Source organism: Pavona decussata, unplaced genomic scaffold, assembly GCF_977016875.1.
Source record: "Pavona decussata unplaced genomic scaffold, jaPavDecu1.1 SCAFFOLD_48, whole genome shotgun sequence".
Taxonomy (NCBI): domain Eukaryota; kingdom Metazoa; phylum Cnidaria; class Anthozoa; order Scleractinia; family Agariciidae; genus Pavona; species Pavona decussata.
Genome location: NW_028145470.1, coordinates 4,410,293 through 4,426,350, shown reverse-complemented (window position 1 = coordinate 4,426,350; position 16,058 = coordinate 4,410,293). Strand labels below are relative to the sequence as shown.

General features: G+C 39.3%; 2 protein-coding genes across 4 annotated transcripts in view; one reads left to right on the top strand and one right to left on the bottom strand.

The window, feature by feature from the left end:
- Nucleotides 1-16,058, top strand: part of LOC146481889 (uncharacterized) — a 47,731-nt gene that overhangs the window by 23,081 nt on the left and 8,592 nt on the right. For 2 of the 3 annotated variants that reach the window (XR_014864359.1, XR_014864360.1), the window contains exon 9: nt 12,862-13,101. Coding sequence is in view for 1 of the 3 variants with exons in the window: in XM_085108001.1 (XP_084964127.1) it covers nt 12,862-13,101; nt 13,497-13,789 (533 nt within the window). In the remaining 2 variants the exon portion in view is untranslated. Of the gene's footprint in view, nt 1-12,861; nt 13,102-13,496; nt 15,104-16,058 lie in introns of those variants that run through there. The other variant, XM_085108001.1, reaches the window with a different exon arrangement.
- Nucleotides 222-9,864, bottom strand: LOC146481890 (uncharacterized). Its single transcript, XM_085108011.1, has 3 exons — nt 9,324-9,864; nt 8,112-8,659; nt 222-4,915 (listed from the first exon to the last, which is right to left on the bottom strand). The coding sequence occupies exons 1-3, from the start codon at nt 9,726-9,728 to the stop codon at nt 4,372-4,374; spliced, it is 1,497 nt and encodes a 498-aa protein (XP_084964137.1). The 5' UTR covers nt 9,729-9,864; the 3' UTR covers nt 222-4,371.

Here is a 16,058-nt window from a genome sequence, read left to right as displayed (position 1 = left end):
TACATAGTAAAGTTCTTTTCAATTTCCTCCAACCCTATAGTGTATTTTGCGTGACCTCTAACCACAGAAGAACATTTTCCTGCCTCATAAATTTGAAGTTATAACTGAGGCAACAACATATGCAATGTGATGCGTTGAACACATTTATGCAATATCATGTAAAAATTTAGTAATTTATGCAATAAAAGGGCTCTGCGTTATATATATATTCATACCATAAATTATTTCTCGATGTCATATCATTTCAGTTTATTACTTTTTTTTAATAATGATTTATTTGCAAAAACACATTACTTACATTACTTACATTACGGGCTAAATACATCACTAGACAATACAGTATTCTACCTACAATACAGTGCTTACTGGTTACTTACACTTGTCTACAAACAATACAAGACTCTAATTACAATTCAACACATACCAAACAGTAAAATGGCTTTCGCTCCTTACAATTACGGCTACTTACAATATATTATTGTAAGTAATTATTATTACTTAGTGGCTATCAGCATGCTCTACATGTATACAATGTACATCACTAATATTACATTGAAATGAAATTCATTATCAAAGGTGACTAGTACAGTCATGTATGATTTAACTGCCATTAACATATAGACGTCTATACTAGTTATTATTTATTTATTTATTTATTACAATTTAATAGCACAAATCAGTAATAAAAAAGTAATAAACATCTAAAATAGCTACATGTATAAGAATAATCTGTAATTTTAATGGTAAGAAACACCCCATCTGAGACAGATCACCTATTCCTTAACCTAAAAATGTAGGGACAATAAAACTAACCATAAAGTTAGTAAGTTTATACGATAAAAAGTTGATTAGTGGTGCAATAAAAAGTACTGGAAACCTCACCTCTCAGTCCTCAAGTCGCAAAAATTCGACAAAGTTTAATATAATAAGATAACAATTAAAATAGCACTAGGTGTATCCTTTAACAGTAAGTTTTCCGAAATCCTAGAGAACTGTTTCTAGTAAATCTATTGCATCTGACACAGTGCTGAGTTATGTTGTAATGTGCGGTCGCGTGTGCTAAAAAGTTGCGATTGCTGATCAGAAGACTTCATTTATAACTGTAACGTTCTGTAATATGCAGATTAATTAAGAAAAAATCGTTAATGTAATTTCTGTAATACGCAGCTTAAACTGAAGGGCACTGCCATCGAAATTTCCCTCTGGTTTGGTCGAAACTACTCAAATATTTGACAAGGTACCTTTTCACTGACATCAATATGAAGTGGTTACTTTTGGGAAGAACAAACTATAATCCGTTTTTTTAGCGATTTCTCCAAATACGCTAGAAGAATTTGAAAAAATTGGCCAATTTTTTTCCAGTTTTAATCCATTTCAATCTTGGCTATCCGCGGTAGTAGGGTTACTGTGAACAAAATTGAACCATTATTTTAACGCCGGATTCCGTCAATGCAAATGTGGCTTTTTTTTGGCCATTCAAAGTAACATCACAAATAGGTGACACTGCCCCTTTAATAATAATAATAACTAGAAATACGTGACTCGCAAAACCTCGCGAAGCTGGGGCTTGGCAGAAAGCCTTCTTTACTCGTATTGTAGCATTAAATGAGAAGATTAAAAGGTTACTGAACATAGCAGCTATTTTGATGAGCATGGTCTTTTCGTAGTTCCACAGGCTAGTTTGCGGTGGAAATCTTTTTTCTGACACGACGAAATGTACAACGGCCGTGCAGCGCTGTCGTGTTCGATGAATTTATTTCCCACGTAAAATTATTTTACAGCGGCCAAAAACGTGTAATTTCTTCAATGCAATCTTTTCCAAAAAAGGTTTCTGGAAGAAAGGGGAAAGATTCTGCAGAGATATTTCGATCCAGCGAATATTGATGAACATTGCAGTTGAAATTTGATCCGGCAATGAAAGCAAACTTTCCCGATGTATGCTAATTTTGCTCCAGCAAACTACTGACGCCAGTGTGTCTCCCAACCTATTGCTGCCTAGTAACCTTCTCTTTGTCTGTCGTCATTCATACTTTGTTTTTCACTGTTGCTAGGCGACATTGCGGACATCTTCAACGATATATATAAATATATTTCTCGCTCGAATTCATGCGGCTTAGCTCCGCTCGGCCCGACAAATTTATTAACCTCGCTTCGCGAGGAATAATAATAATAATAATAATAATAATAATAATAATGATGATGATGATGATGATGATAATAATAATAATAATAATAATAATAATAATAATAATAATAATATATGTATATATGTATATATGTTTTATTGTTTTATTCACGTGCTATTTTAAGTTTCGCTTGGCTCACAGGTTACGCTACGCGCCCTGTGATGCTTTCTGATTGATTATAAAATTTTAACAAAAGTAATTGCAAAACGGCTAGAAAAAGTTCTTCCAAAAATAATTAACAGACCGGTTACATAAAAAAACCGGTTACATAAAAAACCGGTACATTGGTGAAAATGTTCGTTTAATTTCCGACATCATGAAGTACACAGAAGAAAATATAACATTCCTGGAATCGCTCTTTTTATAGACTTCAAGAAAGCCTTCGATACTATTGAATGGGATTTTATTAACAGCTGCCTTAAAAAATTCAATTTCAGGCCCGACATCCAAAACTGGGTCAAAATTTTGTATAACAATGTTTCTAGCTGTGTTCTTAATAATGGATTTGCGTCGGAATTTTTTTCCGTAGAACGAGGTGTTAGACAAGGTTGTCCCTTGTCCGGACTATTATTCGTAATTGGCATAGAAATACTCGCGAGAGCAATTAAGAATGATACCGCCATTAAACGCATTAATGTAGGTGAGAAAGAAATTAAAGTCTCGCTATATGCTGATGATACCACTGTTTTTGTTCGTGATCTTCAGTCGGTTGATCACCTGCTAACTCTACTTGATAACTTCAAAAACCTCTCCGGCTTAGAAATTAACACTACGAAGTCTGAGGGAATGTGGCTTGGTCGATGGAAAAATAAAACCGAAACACCCTTCGGCTTTCGCTGGCCGCGGGACCCAATAAAAGCTCTTGGTATTTTCTTCTCGAATGACATAAATAAAACAAACGAGTTAAACTTTGCAGAGAAAATCCGAAACTTAGAAAAGACGCTTAATAGTTGGAAGAGAAGAAATTTAACACTTTACGGGAAAATAAACATTGTTAAAACTTCGGACTTTCTAAATTAATCTACAATGCGTCTGTTCTTGTTATCCCAGAAAATTTTGTCAAAGAAATTGAGAAATTAATTTTTAACTTTATTTGGGATGGAAAACCCGCAAAGATAAAAAAATCAACTATCATTGGTGAGAAAAAGCACGGCGGACTCAAGATGACTGATTTTGACATCATGAATAAAGCTCTAAAGGTTGCTTGGATACCACGTTTGCAAACCAGAACCGACGCATCCTGGAAGATCATCCCTGAGATCGCGTTGGAAAATTATGGAGGACTATCTTTTCTGACACACTGCAATTCTGACGTCAATTCTCTGCAAATAAACCACCTCCCAAGCTTTTATCGTGAAGTCTTGAAACAGTGGCAAAGCACAAAACAGGCCTTTCAAAACGACACATCTCCCCACGATGAAATAATTTGGAACAACCGCAACATAAAAATCGAAGGTAAAACGCGTTTTTATAAAGATTGGTTCGAAAAAAATATTCTACGTATTGAAGACCTTCTTCAAAATGACGGAAATTTCCTTTCTTTTAATCAATTCTCCGAAAAATTTCATCTTGAAACGCCGTTCACTTTATATTTTGGATTAATCAATTCTATTCCAACTAAATGGAAATTAGCAATAAAAAGAACTCCTCGGCAAATGTCGGAAAATGGTAACAAAACAAACATTATCTCTACCAAAAACGTATACTCCGTTATGATAAAATACTGTGCATACAGATAGTTTTACTGCGCATAGTAATAATAATTTATTACTAATATCGCGCAAAATAACAGGAGAAATATGATCAAATGCGCGTTACAATAATTATAACAATAAAACCAAACTAAATTCAATATTCACAAAAGCAAGCATAATAATAAAATAACAACTAAAATCTAAGTTATGGTCGAATTCGTGGAATGTATAATACTGTGAATAAAAAGCTAAGAAATACACTAAAGTATGAAACTATTTACAATAAACAATTTCAAATAAACGAGTCTTCAAAAAAACGGTTAAAATCGTTTTCCTGACGTATACGACGTGGGAGGGCGTTCAAACAGTAAGCGCCCTATCACCAAGGGTCTTCTTAGTTGATCTTACATTGCAAATCGTTATTGTAATTTCTTTTACGGAAGAGGGAATAATGTTTAGCTTGATAATTTTCAAAACCAGCTCTGATGATGCTATGATGTCCATCGAGTCAGCGTGCGTGACAAAAAGTACGACAATCGAAGAATTTGTCCGGTCAAGCCCTCACTCTGACCGGACACTGTCGGTTCACCGTTCGTTATTTCGAACCCTGCAAAGAGTGACCCGAAGAAGGTCAACATCAAAGTCCAAACAAAACTCAGTTCTATACCAAGCACTCTAATGCCAGACGTACACGTACGCTGGAAAAACTCTTTGAAATCGTACTTATCTTGTCTGCTTTCGAATATTTTAATGTTGGAGTCTTGGTCGCCATAATCGCTGTCTTCCACCATCTCTACCACGCTTTGTAGCGTGCTCTTGAGTTTAGACATCTCGTACACTGGGAGGGCATAAAGTGCCACGTTTTCTGTGATGTCTATTACAGCTTTAACGACAATATCCAATGTGTTTTGCTTGTACTTGTCCACCAGAGTCTTTGGGAATGCTACACCAGTTTCCATTCCCGCGGATGTACATGTATGGTTCTCAGTGGAGTTTGAAGCAAATGCATGTGGTATTGAGTATTTTTCAGTCAACCTGCAGACAAAGTTTGCAGGTTACGACTCGTCAATAAAAGTTCTTGGGAGCCGATCAGTTCCCTTTCAAATGAGAGTATGATTACCATGATAAAGTCTTTGGAAATAAAGACAATGCTTCTATCACAATGGAAAGATGAAAAATACGAAGAAAAAAAAAACATCAAAATTAGTTTGTAGTCACGACATCACAGCAGTTCATGCTTTTAATTGTTGTTTACCAATTATGTGTTGCTTTTCCTCTTATTTGTTCTTTTTCAGCTTCTAGTCAAACTTTTTTCTTTCAACGTAGTGTTAAATGTCGTAAATATGCTATACAACTGTCTGTTGTAGTATTGCAATTGAAAAGCTCTGTTTTGCTTTAAGTGGTTTTCACCTGCGTCACAGTGTCGTAAAACCAAAGCCTGAGTAATCAATCTGACCAATCACAAGAGACGTAAACAGTGCAATGAACCAATCAGAACATGAAGCAAATACATGTCACCAGCACCAAGCGCGGGAAAACACGTGCGAGCGAGGCGGATTTTTTTAGTTAAATACTTATGCTTCTTTCTATTCTAAAAATTACGCGAGTTTTGCTAATCAATCACAGAGTACAGTAAAGCAAATCCCAAGCAAACGACACTTAACTGAAAACCGCTCTAAAATCAGAAATGATATCACGCGTTTGTTAGTCAACCTGTAGAAGACTTGGCATGTTATGTACGCGGCATCAATACGAATCGCATTCGCAGTTCGCATTCCCAAAGAGGCATAAAGGCTTATTCTAGGAATTGGGATGGTCTGGTAGGCCCCCTTCAGATATCTTAGGGGTCCTATTTATTTTCAAGAAAAGAGGGTCCAAGGTGTTTCAACACAGAACAAGGTGCTGTTATACAGAACATATGAATTAACAATAAATTGGTGTGAAATTTATATCTTGGGACATGGCGGTACCTTTTACAAGTTGCTTAACGTAGCATTTTTAGCGGTGCATGGTGTTGTAGCCCTATGGTAAAACATTTGCGCTTTTTATGTTTCCAATGAACTCTAAAAAGCTCAGTTTCAGAAATATATTACAGTCCCCAAGGCTATTGGAAAGGCCTTGCAGCTGTCAAAAAACTGGCTAAAGTGGGGAAGGTTTCTGAAGAAGTGACTCGAGGTTGAGAAAACAAGCCCTTTGACAGGTTTACCTGCCGGCTCCTCTTCGTATCCCAGGACCCAAGTTTGATGTTCCCACACCAAACAATGTTCACCCGGCCAACCTCTTTTCTTTTACCTCATGACACTCTGGGGTGGGGGCGGGGTAGAATTCAATGGAAAAATGCCTGCTACTAGTGCAAGATGGCCATAATGCTTCACTGTCACGTTTCCGCACGCCATTAAAAGTTGAGCATCGTGCTGGGGTAAAACGAGTTAGTATCGTACCCGAGCACCCGCTGACAAACGCGGGGGTTGGGGTACTTGTGCGGCCGGATTAGTGTTTTGCCAGCTTCGTGCTTTCAGGTAAACACCAGGGTCGGCCCGCCGAAAACAGTGCCTTTGAGCATGTCATACGCTTCTTCACCAGAAGCGAGGAGCTCTGGAGCATTGGGCTTGCCAAGTGTTTCTCGGAACAAAATACTGATATGCCACTCCCGGCAAAGAGACAGCTTCCTTGAAGTTGTCGATTCCGAGTCCTATGTAAAAATCCCGCATCTTTTTGAGAGATTCACGAAACGGGCCAACGTCCAAGTTGTTGTAGTGTTCCAGCCAATCAATTCAATTCAATTCATTTATTTTGCCATTAACCAAAAAAAAAAACATAAATACATTAAAGATGATACACAATATTCCTACTATTACAATATTCCCACTTAACTATTTACAAGATTAAATGCGATGGTCTCAATACCCCACTCGTCGAAAATCCGCTGACACTCGTGGAATTCGGTCTCTTCCAAAATCATCGCGTTTTTCAGCTTTGAGAACCATTCGTCGTACAGGGGCAAACCTTGCTGGTCTAATTTTGCCGGACTGTCAAACCAATCGTACGGCAGCCAGGACTTTGTCTGCCCACTGCCGTAGGCTTTTACTCAATCTTTGTAACTCTTACCCTCGGCGAGATAATTGTAAATGTCCAAAAACTTGAACTTTGGTGTGGTGAGAAACATGACCTTACCTTGCTTTTCTGCGACTGTCACGTCACCGCCTTCCAAAATCTCCATGACAAAGTATTGTTTGATCAGTTTCTGATCGTATCTTCCCGAGTTGAAACCTAAAACAGGGATTTGAACGCACCACGCGACGATCACCCGCTGCTGCGGCTTTGGCAGGCGGAAGGTGGCGCCCCCTCTCTGGATGGCCTCCCAGAAACTTTGGATCAGCACCTTTGGTTCTTTGTAACAATTGTGCTTAGGCTCGCAGTTGAGCGTGTCCGCCGATGACAGCCACATGCTCGCTTTGAAATACAAGATCTGCGGTGGGCTGTTTTCTTTCTGATGGGTCCTAAAACGCTTCATAGTCAATGACGATAGCGTGCGGGAAGGTTTCGTTTCGCGTCGGGGACAGGGGGTCATTCCGCCACGGTTTTGGGTTTTCATGGCTCAATCTGGATACCAAATTGAACCAGGCTATTTCCACAATGGTTTGGTTTTTGCGCAGAGTGCACTCGTACTCCATGTCCTCAGTGACGGCTCTTTTTCCGTGTTTGGTTTTTTCGGTGTAAATGACCGCTTCCCGCTCCTCTGGCTTTTTTAAGCAATCCGCACAACCGTGCGTCCGAAAACAATCCTTCAATAGGAAACGCCAACGCAGTTCACAAACACGGGGGTTTCCCTTAATTACTTGAGGGAAAAAACCCCGTTCCGCGTGGCCTCTTTTTTATCAGCTTTAATACTTCCGCTCTTTTATACATTACTTCTTAAAGGCAAATGATTGTGTTGTTTCATGCGGAACCTTTTCGTTTTCTCCGAAATAATTGCATCAGCCTATTTGTAAGTGAAAACTAGTGTAGTAGAAGGATGGGAGTTTATCACAAGGAGAGATTTTTCTCACACCCGGACTGAGTGATCAAAAGGAGCTGGGTCCTGGTGTGACTCTCCTTTGATCAATTCCCATTCTGCTTCTCCTGAGTTATGATTCCCAAGGAAAGCTCAACAACTTACGAGAAAGGTTTACATCTTATTTACGGTATTTAAATTACAGTGAAGGTCCAAACATAACATGTAAGGCCTTACCTGTGTGAGATAAGAGTGTTGTTTTGCGAACCAATATCTGTAGTTTGCAAGCTGCTTTGCGTAGTGTGGTTTCCTGAAGTCAGTTTTTCAACTTTCTCAATCATGGAGAAAATTTCCAATGCTGAATCCAGTAGAAACATGACTATATAGAGTGCTAGAATAACACAGAAAGCCTTCTCCGTGGCCTTGACAAGGGCTCTGAGCTGAATTGCTCTTTTTCGAGCTTTATCCTCAGTTCGATAATCGCGGTTTTTCAGCTCATCTTTGAACTTGTTCACCTCACTGCTGAGGAACACCAACATGTACAGAAACACGTAGAAAATGGGCAGCGAAAGAACGCGAGTCAGTGCATAGAAGATCAAATCTAGCGCCACTTGTAGGGGAGGGAAGGGCTCTTTATTGACCTCAATAGTTCCATTTCTGTATCTTGGCAATGGCAAGAAATCTGGTACCATCAGCTGTATGGCATGCAGACTGATCGGTATAACGAACAGACACACAGCAGATACGATCATGAAGACTTTTATGGACGAAGAGTTTTTGTTCACCTAAAATTTACAATAATAACTCGTTAGATTTCAGGAGAATCTAAAACAATCTGGGGAAGCAGAAAATGGGAGTTTGAATCGTTTGCTTAAATCCTCCGCTGGCTGGATGCCCCGGAACAATAACTGCCGCGTGTTTTTGCCATTTCTTTTTCCGTCATCATGATTAGATCACCAAATCTTTATTTTACGTTTTATGCAAATAGTAAAAAAGCGGTCACGCGTCGGTGCGGAACCCTAAATTTTCAGTTACTTTCGTTTTCTTCTTCAAGTTAGTTAGCTGATTTTTAAAAGAGTTACAATGTCTCAACTTGAAGTTAGCTAAATCCAGTGGAAAATTGGAACTCTCGAGAGATAGATGTTCTCTAAACAATTCCTTAGTTTTGAGCCTCGGGTTCCTCAAATATGAAAGAACAAATTCTCCTATCTTGTATCCATACTTTCTTATAAAAGTATTTGGGAGAAGTTATAAAAACATCAATAAAATTCACCTTGGGTGATCATATCTTTAATTCTCATGACCTTAGGGGTTGAATAAGCATTGATGTTACAAGGAGAAATTTGATGCTGATCACTGTTAGGGCTTAAAAGGTTAACCAAAATGTACGAGAATTCACCCAACCCCAGCCTTTCTCATTGTTGCTTCCCATCCCCAAGGAAATCATACCTCTTGTTTTGTGATGCTTAGCTGCTGGAGAAGATTTTCAAGGTTGCCGAGGAGGAAAAATATAAGTCCTGCGTGCTGGTACATTATCCAACACAACCCGTGCACCATGTTCTTTATGTCTGTAAGCGGAAACAACCACTCGACTTGTTCCAAAGTCCGCAGTTGCAAAAAGCCCAGCGAGTACAGCCAAAAGGTCCACATGATCAGAACCACCAACGCTTGCCAAATGGCGTACGCAATTCGACAGGCTTTTCTCGGAAGATTTCTTGATTCGATGACCTCTTCCAGTGGCGAAAACCACTGTCCGGCGATGACAAAATACCAGCGAGCAAATGGACTTAGCAATGTTGACTGTATTTCATTTGGTCTGTTGTCGTGCGCCTCGTATCTGATGCAGCTCCCCATTTTAAACCTTAGTTGTCTGGAAGAACAAGTCTGTTCTGTTCCAGGTCAGCTTTAGTCGTTTGTAGAACTTTTTGCAGTTATCTGCTTTAGATGTCTACTTTAGAAGGTTATTCCCCGAACGCAGTTTCCGCAACCTCATTGGTTGATTTGTGGTGACTCATTTTTCTCAGAAGCGTGAGAACAAAGAACTTGTTGTCCATAACATTCGCTTAATATTTAAAAAACTATTTTACAGGCTAAAGAAAGTTTCAGAAGAAAACGGAACCAAACTTTTCCCTTTAATGAAGTCATCTTTTGGGGTAAAATACCTTCCCTTGTATGCATATAACGAAACTGATAATGCAGATATGATATGATGTGCAGATAACGAAACTGTTCCCAGCGGGAATCACATTAAGCATAACAAAATATGCATACAGCGGACTTTTTTTTTCCCCTGAAGATGACGGTTTCGTTTTCTTTTTAAACTTTTTTAGCCTGTAAAGTAGTATTTAAAAGAACGTGTTAATATACCCAATTTTCTTTTTAATTACTTCTCAATCAATCCCAATATGTTGGTAGGAAAGTCATGGCGAAGCTTATTTTGAGTACGTATGTACATAGACCTTATTCCAAAATGGCTTCTGTTCTTATATTCTTTTGTTTGCATTCAAATTAGCCCTTCATGCATCGTTCAAGATAAGATATTCTTTTGATATTTGAGCTTCAGAACGAGGCAACAAGGGCTAATTTGAATACCAACAAAAGAACATTAAAATGGTAGCCATTTTGGAATAAGGTTTATTCTTGCATCGAACAATGGATTACTTTAATAAGAAGGGTTTTTTCTCGAAACTTTCACTTCTTAGTTCCGGGTCAGTACTGTTTACTATTCTGCTCTACAATAGTGGCTTTAAACGTTGTCGTCTGTGAATGAAATCCTTAAGTGTGACCATTCAAATGAAAGCTACTAAGCAGTACTTTCCTGTGGTGCTGTTTATTATGCTGTACAAGGTGGTTCTAACCTTTGAGTCTGTGGATGAAATCCTAAAGTGTGACCATTCAAATGAAAGCTACTGAGCAGTACTTTCCTGTGGTGCCGTTTATTATGCTGTACAAGGTGGTTCTAACTTTTGAGTCTGTGGATGAAATCCTAAAGTGTGACCATTCAAATGAAAGCTACTGAGCAGTACTTTCCTGTGGTGTTGTTTATTATGCTGTACAAGGTGGTGCAAACTCTTGTGTCTGTGTATAAATTCCTGTAACATGACTATTCAAATGTATTGAATGCTATCGTGGAGTACTTTCCGGATGGAAAGTATTTGCAAGATGATGGTATTCTAGCAGTTACGCGATTACCTCTTGCTGTAACAAATTCCTCTCTACCAGATCGCGATTTTGTGTTGCATTTTCATAATTCGTTTTTTTGGTAACTAAAGAAACTGTCAATACAAAAATTCACGATGATTCAAAAGAGAGAAAATTATCTCGTCGTCAGAAGACAAGAAGAAACCAATAACAGGAAATGCTTGAATAACTTTCGTTTTCAGCAAATTTGACCTTTTCGGCTTTTTAAGATGTCATTTGATCCAAAAACAATTCTGGGAAATAAAACATTTTTGTCCGTTAAGAGTCACCCTCACCACCCTCCCCACTGAAGGTGAAAGAGTTTTCTTCTTTGTGGTGGTCATTTCGTTTGTTTCTTGGCAGTGATTGCGGTACCCAACTGTTCGTTTCGCTGGAAATCTGTTCGGAAGGCCCGAAATTGCCTCAGAAATTTGGATTTAGTTTAAGAAAAAATCTCAATAAATGCCAGCTCACAGTTGCTGCGTTCGACGTAGAAAGAACGCACCCCTAATACAGATTGGAGTCGAGATTGTATGGGACAATGAATGAATGGATCTTGGGACGCGCATCTGGCATCCCCGGTAGATTTTTTGCAGGGGCGGATAACATCACAAACGAGGGAGAGCCTGGGATAGAGATCATCGAACGCACTCCCTAATCTTTGATTTTTGCTAGTTTTAAGGTAATGCTGTCTGTACACACACGGAAGGGGATCAGCTGCTGACTTGACTGAGCATGGGCGAAGATACAGTCAAAAGCCAGAATCGTTTCGCACCATTTTTGTGTTACTACTTCGTCTGAGCCGGGCTCTAAGCAAATGCTAAGAACGGATTTATTTACGCCTTTGGGGGTACACAAGTTGTACTCCTTGTGACGTCATCAGTTTTGGTGATGTGTAAAGGCCATTTGCGAGTAACTTTGAACCTCATTATGAAAGCGAGGCTTAGTGCAAAGCTTTTCATATGAACGAGTCATATTGTCCAAATCGCAGTCCAATTGTAAGTAGGTAAAAATTAAGAAACTAAAGATTTTTGTTGTTGTATTGTTATAGCTTGTGGAGAAATATCCGTGCATATTTTCGCCCCAAATGTTGGTTATTGGTCAGATATTCAATGGCTATCAAGCCAATCACATCCGCATATTATCTGAATACTCCGGTGCATGTCTAACGTGTTAATTCATGTATTTTTTTAAATTTATTCAACCAAAATGGCAAACCCAACATCCAATGAATCTCTGTTACCAAAATAATCATATGAATAACAAAATTCAGGAATTTGATTGGACGGTGCACACATCAAGCCAGTGTGGTGGACTGCTGGTCCGGTTTTGTTAAAGGGGAAGTATCATTCAAACTTGCTGTCATTTCAAAACCCAAAAATGCTTGTCTGTCAGCAGAAACAACGAAGTAATTGGCAAGTTTGTTATAAATTATCACCCCAGTGCAATAAAACGGTCGATTGGTGCCTCTGGCCGGAGACAGAGTAATAATAATTAGTAGGCCGGTATGGATTGAAACTTGAAAAAAGTTAGCCTAATGTTTTTCAAGTTCTCGCATTTTTGCTTCCAAAATGCGCTAGAACAGAGTACGAGTTGTTCCTTTCAAGAATTGAGTTGACTTCTTTCCTCTCGTCATTCTGGAATTATTTGGCAGCTGATTGAAGGTCTTATTTCATCATTTTTAACAAAAGATATCAAAAACCCCATGATACTTCCCCTTTAACCACTCGTATGACCAAGGACCGAAACTGGACTCAACTTAGACCTAGTGCCATCGTTCATCACCCGGTCACTTTGCATCTTGCAGGTTCATTGTCCCAAGAGAAGCACATTACCGCAACCCTGAGACAGTTTGCCGTTTACATCGCCAACCTTTTCTTTTTAACGTCCGACGCCTGGGCACCAGTTGTGCCTGATACTGAATTGGACGAGGAAACGGCTGACCAGTACAATCTTGTTCTCGTGGGCAGTCCACTGGAAAATTCTTGGGTTGAAAAGTATCATGGGAAGGTGCCTTTGAAATATCGCAATAAATCACTAACATTAGGTAAGCTCTGCTGATAATGTAAGGAACTATTGGTGGCTTTTGACTTGCGTTTTGTTCAATCGTCAATTTGGTAGTTGTAAATTTGGGGACAGCTGGGTGGAGAGGGGGGGGGGGTGGGTGCGGTGGGAGAGAAGTACAATGAAACGAACGTGCTTCTTTAAATTGGTTGGTCGTACTGTATGTAGTATAAATTTTTTTGTGGGATTTCATTTTGGTAACTGGTGATAATTTTGACGCTTTGAAACATTGATAAAAAGTGAGGATTCAACCAAGTTCATGATTTACCTTCAGTTGAGGATTGACTGTAGAAAATTTTCCATCGCTGAACAGCTTAAATTTATGTCATCGCTTGATTAACCAAGGAGCAAATATCGCTTTTAATATCTGTTTCGTAGGTCACTGCACCTTCTTCTCGCCCCAGACCGGCGCGGTATTTCTGGCGCCGCACGCCGGATCCCGCCTGGCGTTAATTATATCCGGGAATTCCATTGAAGGAATACGAGATGCGGTTCACTTAGCCACGCCCACGATTCCACCAATGACGAGATCGCCGTTTTCGAATATGGTACCTGATTACGTCATAACCGGACCGTTGTTCCGTGCGCGGGGACCTGGGGGCTACCTTTGTGCTGGATTTTGGGATAACCGCTGGGCATATGGAAGGGAGATTTCGTCCTGCGTTTGTTGAGTGAGAATTAAATGTGTCTTGAGGGCGGCTTGAATGTAAGCCAACCGTGTTTGAAGTGAGAACAAAAACAGTTATAAATAAAACAATAGAAATTAAGTTAACAGAGTACTGGATGGCTTAGGTCAAGTGGAGCCAGCTAATGTTTAAGACTTTATATTAAAATAGAGTGTTTCTCCGAAATGGCAAACTTAATTTATCGCTTATAAAATCACAGACATTCCCTATAATGCATACACAGACACAAACGGGGCCACTTACGTAGGCTAAAAGAGCACATTTGCGAGAAAAAGCGAAAAGCTGCTTTCTTTTAACAAACTGTGGCTTCTTATCTCGTTTCCCGATAAAACACGTACTGCGAGTTTTTTGAACGGCTTCAAAAACATTACTGGAAAAGCGTGTGTCAATAGAGTTCATAACAATTATGCTTTTGTAAACGTTGGGAATTAGCATACGAGAAAAACACCCCATACTAACGAGGAGTGTTTTATCAGCTGATAAAACACCACATACTAATAAGGAGGAGGTTTATTGATATGAAGTCATTGCACGTGATGTATTATCGACCATTTGATAGGCCAATGGGGTTATGAATTATTAATGAGTTTTGAATTGTGCAATAATTTCAATTGGCTGAAAGGTAAAGTAAACAGGGATTTTGTTACCCCCACCCCCAGTTTTGGGTGACGTCACTGATTAGGGCTCAAACCCTCAGACTGAAAAGGCAAGAATCACGAGACAACTACGTCACATGACAATATCCCATTTTACGTTGTGTACTTAGCGGCCTGGTCTTTGAGTAGAAGCGAGGCTGAGGGTGACTTGGTAGTGATACAAACCTCAGTGCTTTTCAAATGTAAATGCAAATTAGTTAGCAAAGTAACCATGGTTTTCGCATGAAAAGCGTTGAGGTTTGAATCAAAAGAAAGAAACTCTTGCCTTGTTTCCACTCAAAAACGAGGTCAGGTCGCTGCACACGCAACTGGTAAATGAGCTACCGTTGAAATCTTTTCGAGTTTTTTTATTAAGAGGTCACTGTCGTCAAGTTGTTTCATTAGACAAGATGCTTTACATCGCACTGTCTCTCTCCACCCATTGGCTCCACCAATTGATAGGGGTCGGTAAACGCTGAATTTGTTACTCAGAAAGAGGTTCCTTTCTGTGATCCACCCATTTTTATCACCTCTTGTGGGACCTAAATTTGGACTCCTTTACTTGGAACTGAAGGACCAAATGTTGGGAACATGTTTTCTGGAATAACGTCCCTCTCCCCGTCTGTACTGTTTGTAAAAAAGCCCATGAGACCAAATAAAAGCGAAAAAAGAAAAAGGAATCAAGATCTAGGTAGCCTGGGAGAAAGTCTTTAACTAAGTCCCTCTAGAATTGAAGCAAAAGCTACTTCCCAATAAAGGTAATTAACGCGAAATAGTTGCTTAAATTTCAAAATGAGAGAAATTAAGGTGATTTACAGAAAGTAACAGAATTTGTTGAGACAACAGGAACAAATTTATTTTAACCGCAAGGGTTGATTTCCACTGTTGCGTGAATTTTACGTGCGTATAGATGTGCATTTGGCTGGTGTTACGTACGTAAATAAAATAAAAAGCGATGTATGAATGGCACGCAACAGTTGAACGCACGCAGCCCACACATCGCCTCTTTATTTTATTTACGTACGTAAAGCCAGCCAAATGCACATCCAATTTACGCGACAGTGGAAATCAACCTTAAATGTAAAGATCCGAACCGAAGTAAGGAGGAATCTGGCCACTTCGAGCGCTCTTCAGTGTCCATGATAAGGTGGATTTCCACTGTCGCGTAAATTTTACGTGCGTACAGACGTATATTTAGCTGGCTTAATGTACGTAGACAAAATAAGAAGCGACGTATGAATGGCGTGCGTAAACGTAAAAAGTTGAGCGCTGTTCAACTTTTTTATGTTTACGCACGCTGCTCATACATCGCCTCTTATCTTATTTACGTGCGTAAAGCCAGGTAAAGCACGTAAAATTTACGCGACTTTTCCTTTCAGGAGTGTATCGAGAATTTGGGATGAAAATAATGGTCGCGGAAATTAACGCGCCACTTAATTAATGACTTGGAAATTAACGTTAACAAAAGTTAACACATTAATTTCATGGAGTGTTAATTCCCATAATAAGGTATTCACGTGTTTCGGTGACGTCACGCGTGTTGTTCACGTGCTGAACGCGACCTGACCAATCAGCGTGAAACAAAACTCTTTCAACATTCATGTTTTGAGTTTCTTCTC

Coding starts and splice junctions, on each gene's coding strand:
- LOC146481890 (XM_085108011.1), bottom strand. CDS start 9,728: ATGGGGAGCTGCATCAGATACGAGGCGCACGACAACAGACCAAATGAA. Junction 8,660..9,323: donor TAAGCATCACAAAACAAGAG/GTATGATTTCCT, acceptor TGTAAATTTTAG/GTGAACAAAAACTCTTCGTC. Junction 4,916..8,111: donor AACACTCTTATCTCACACAG/GTAAGGCCTTAC, acceptor CTTTGTCTGCAG/GTTGACTGAAAAATACTCAA.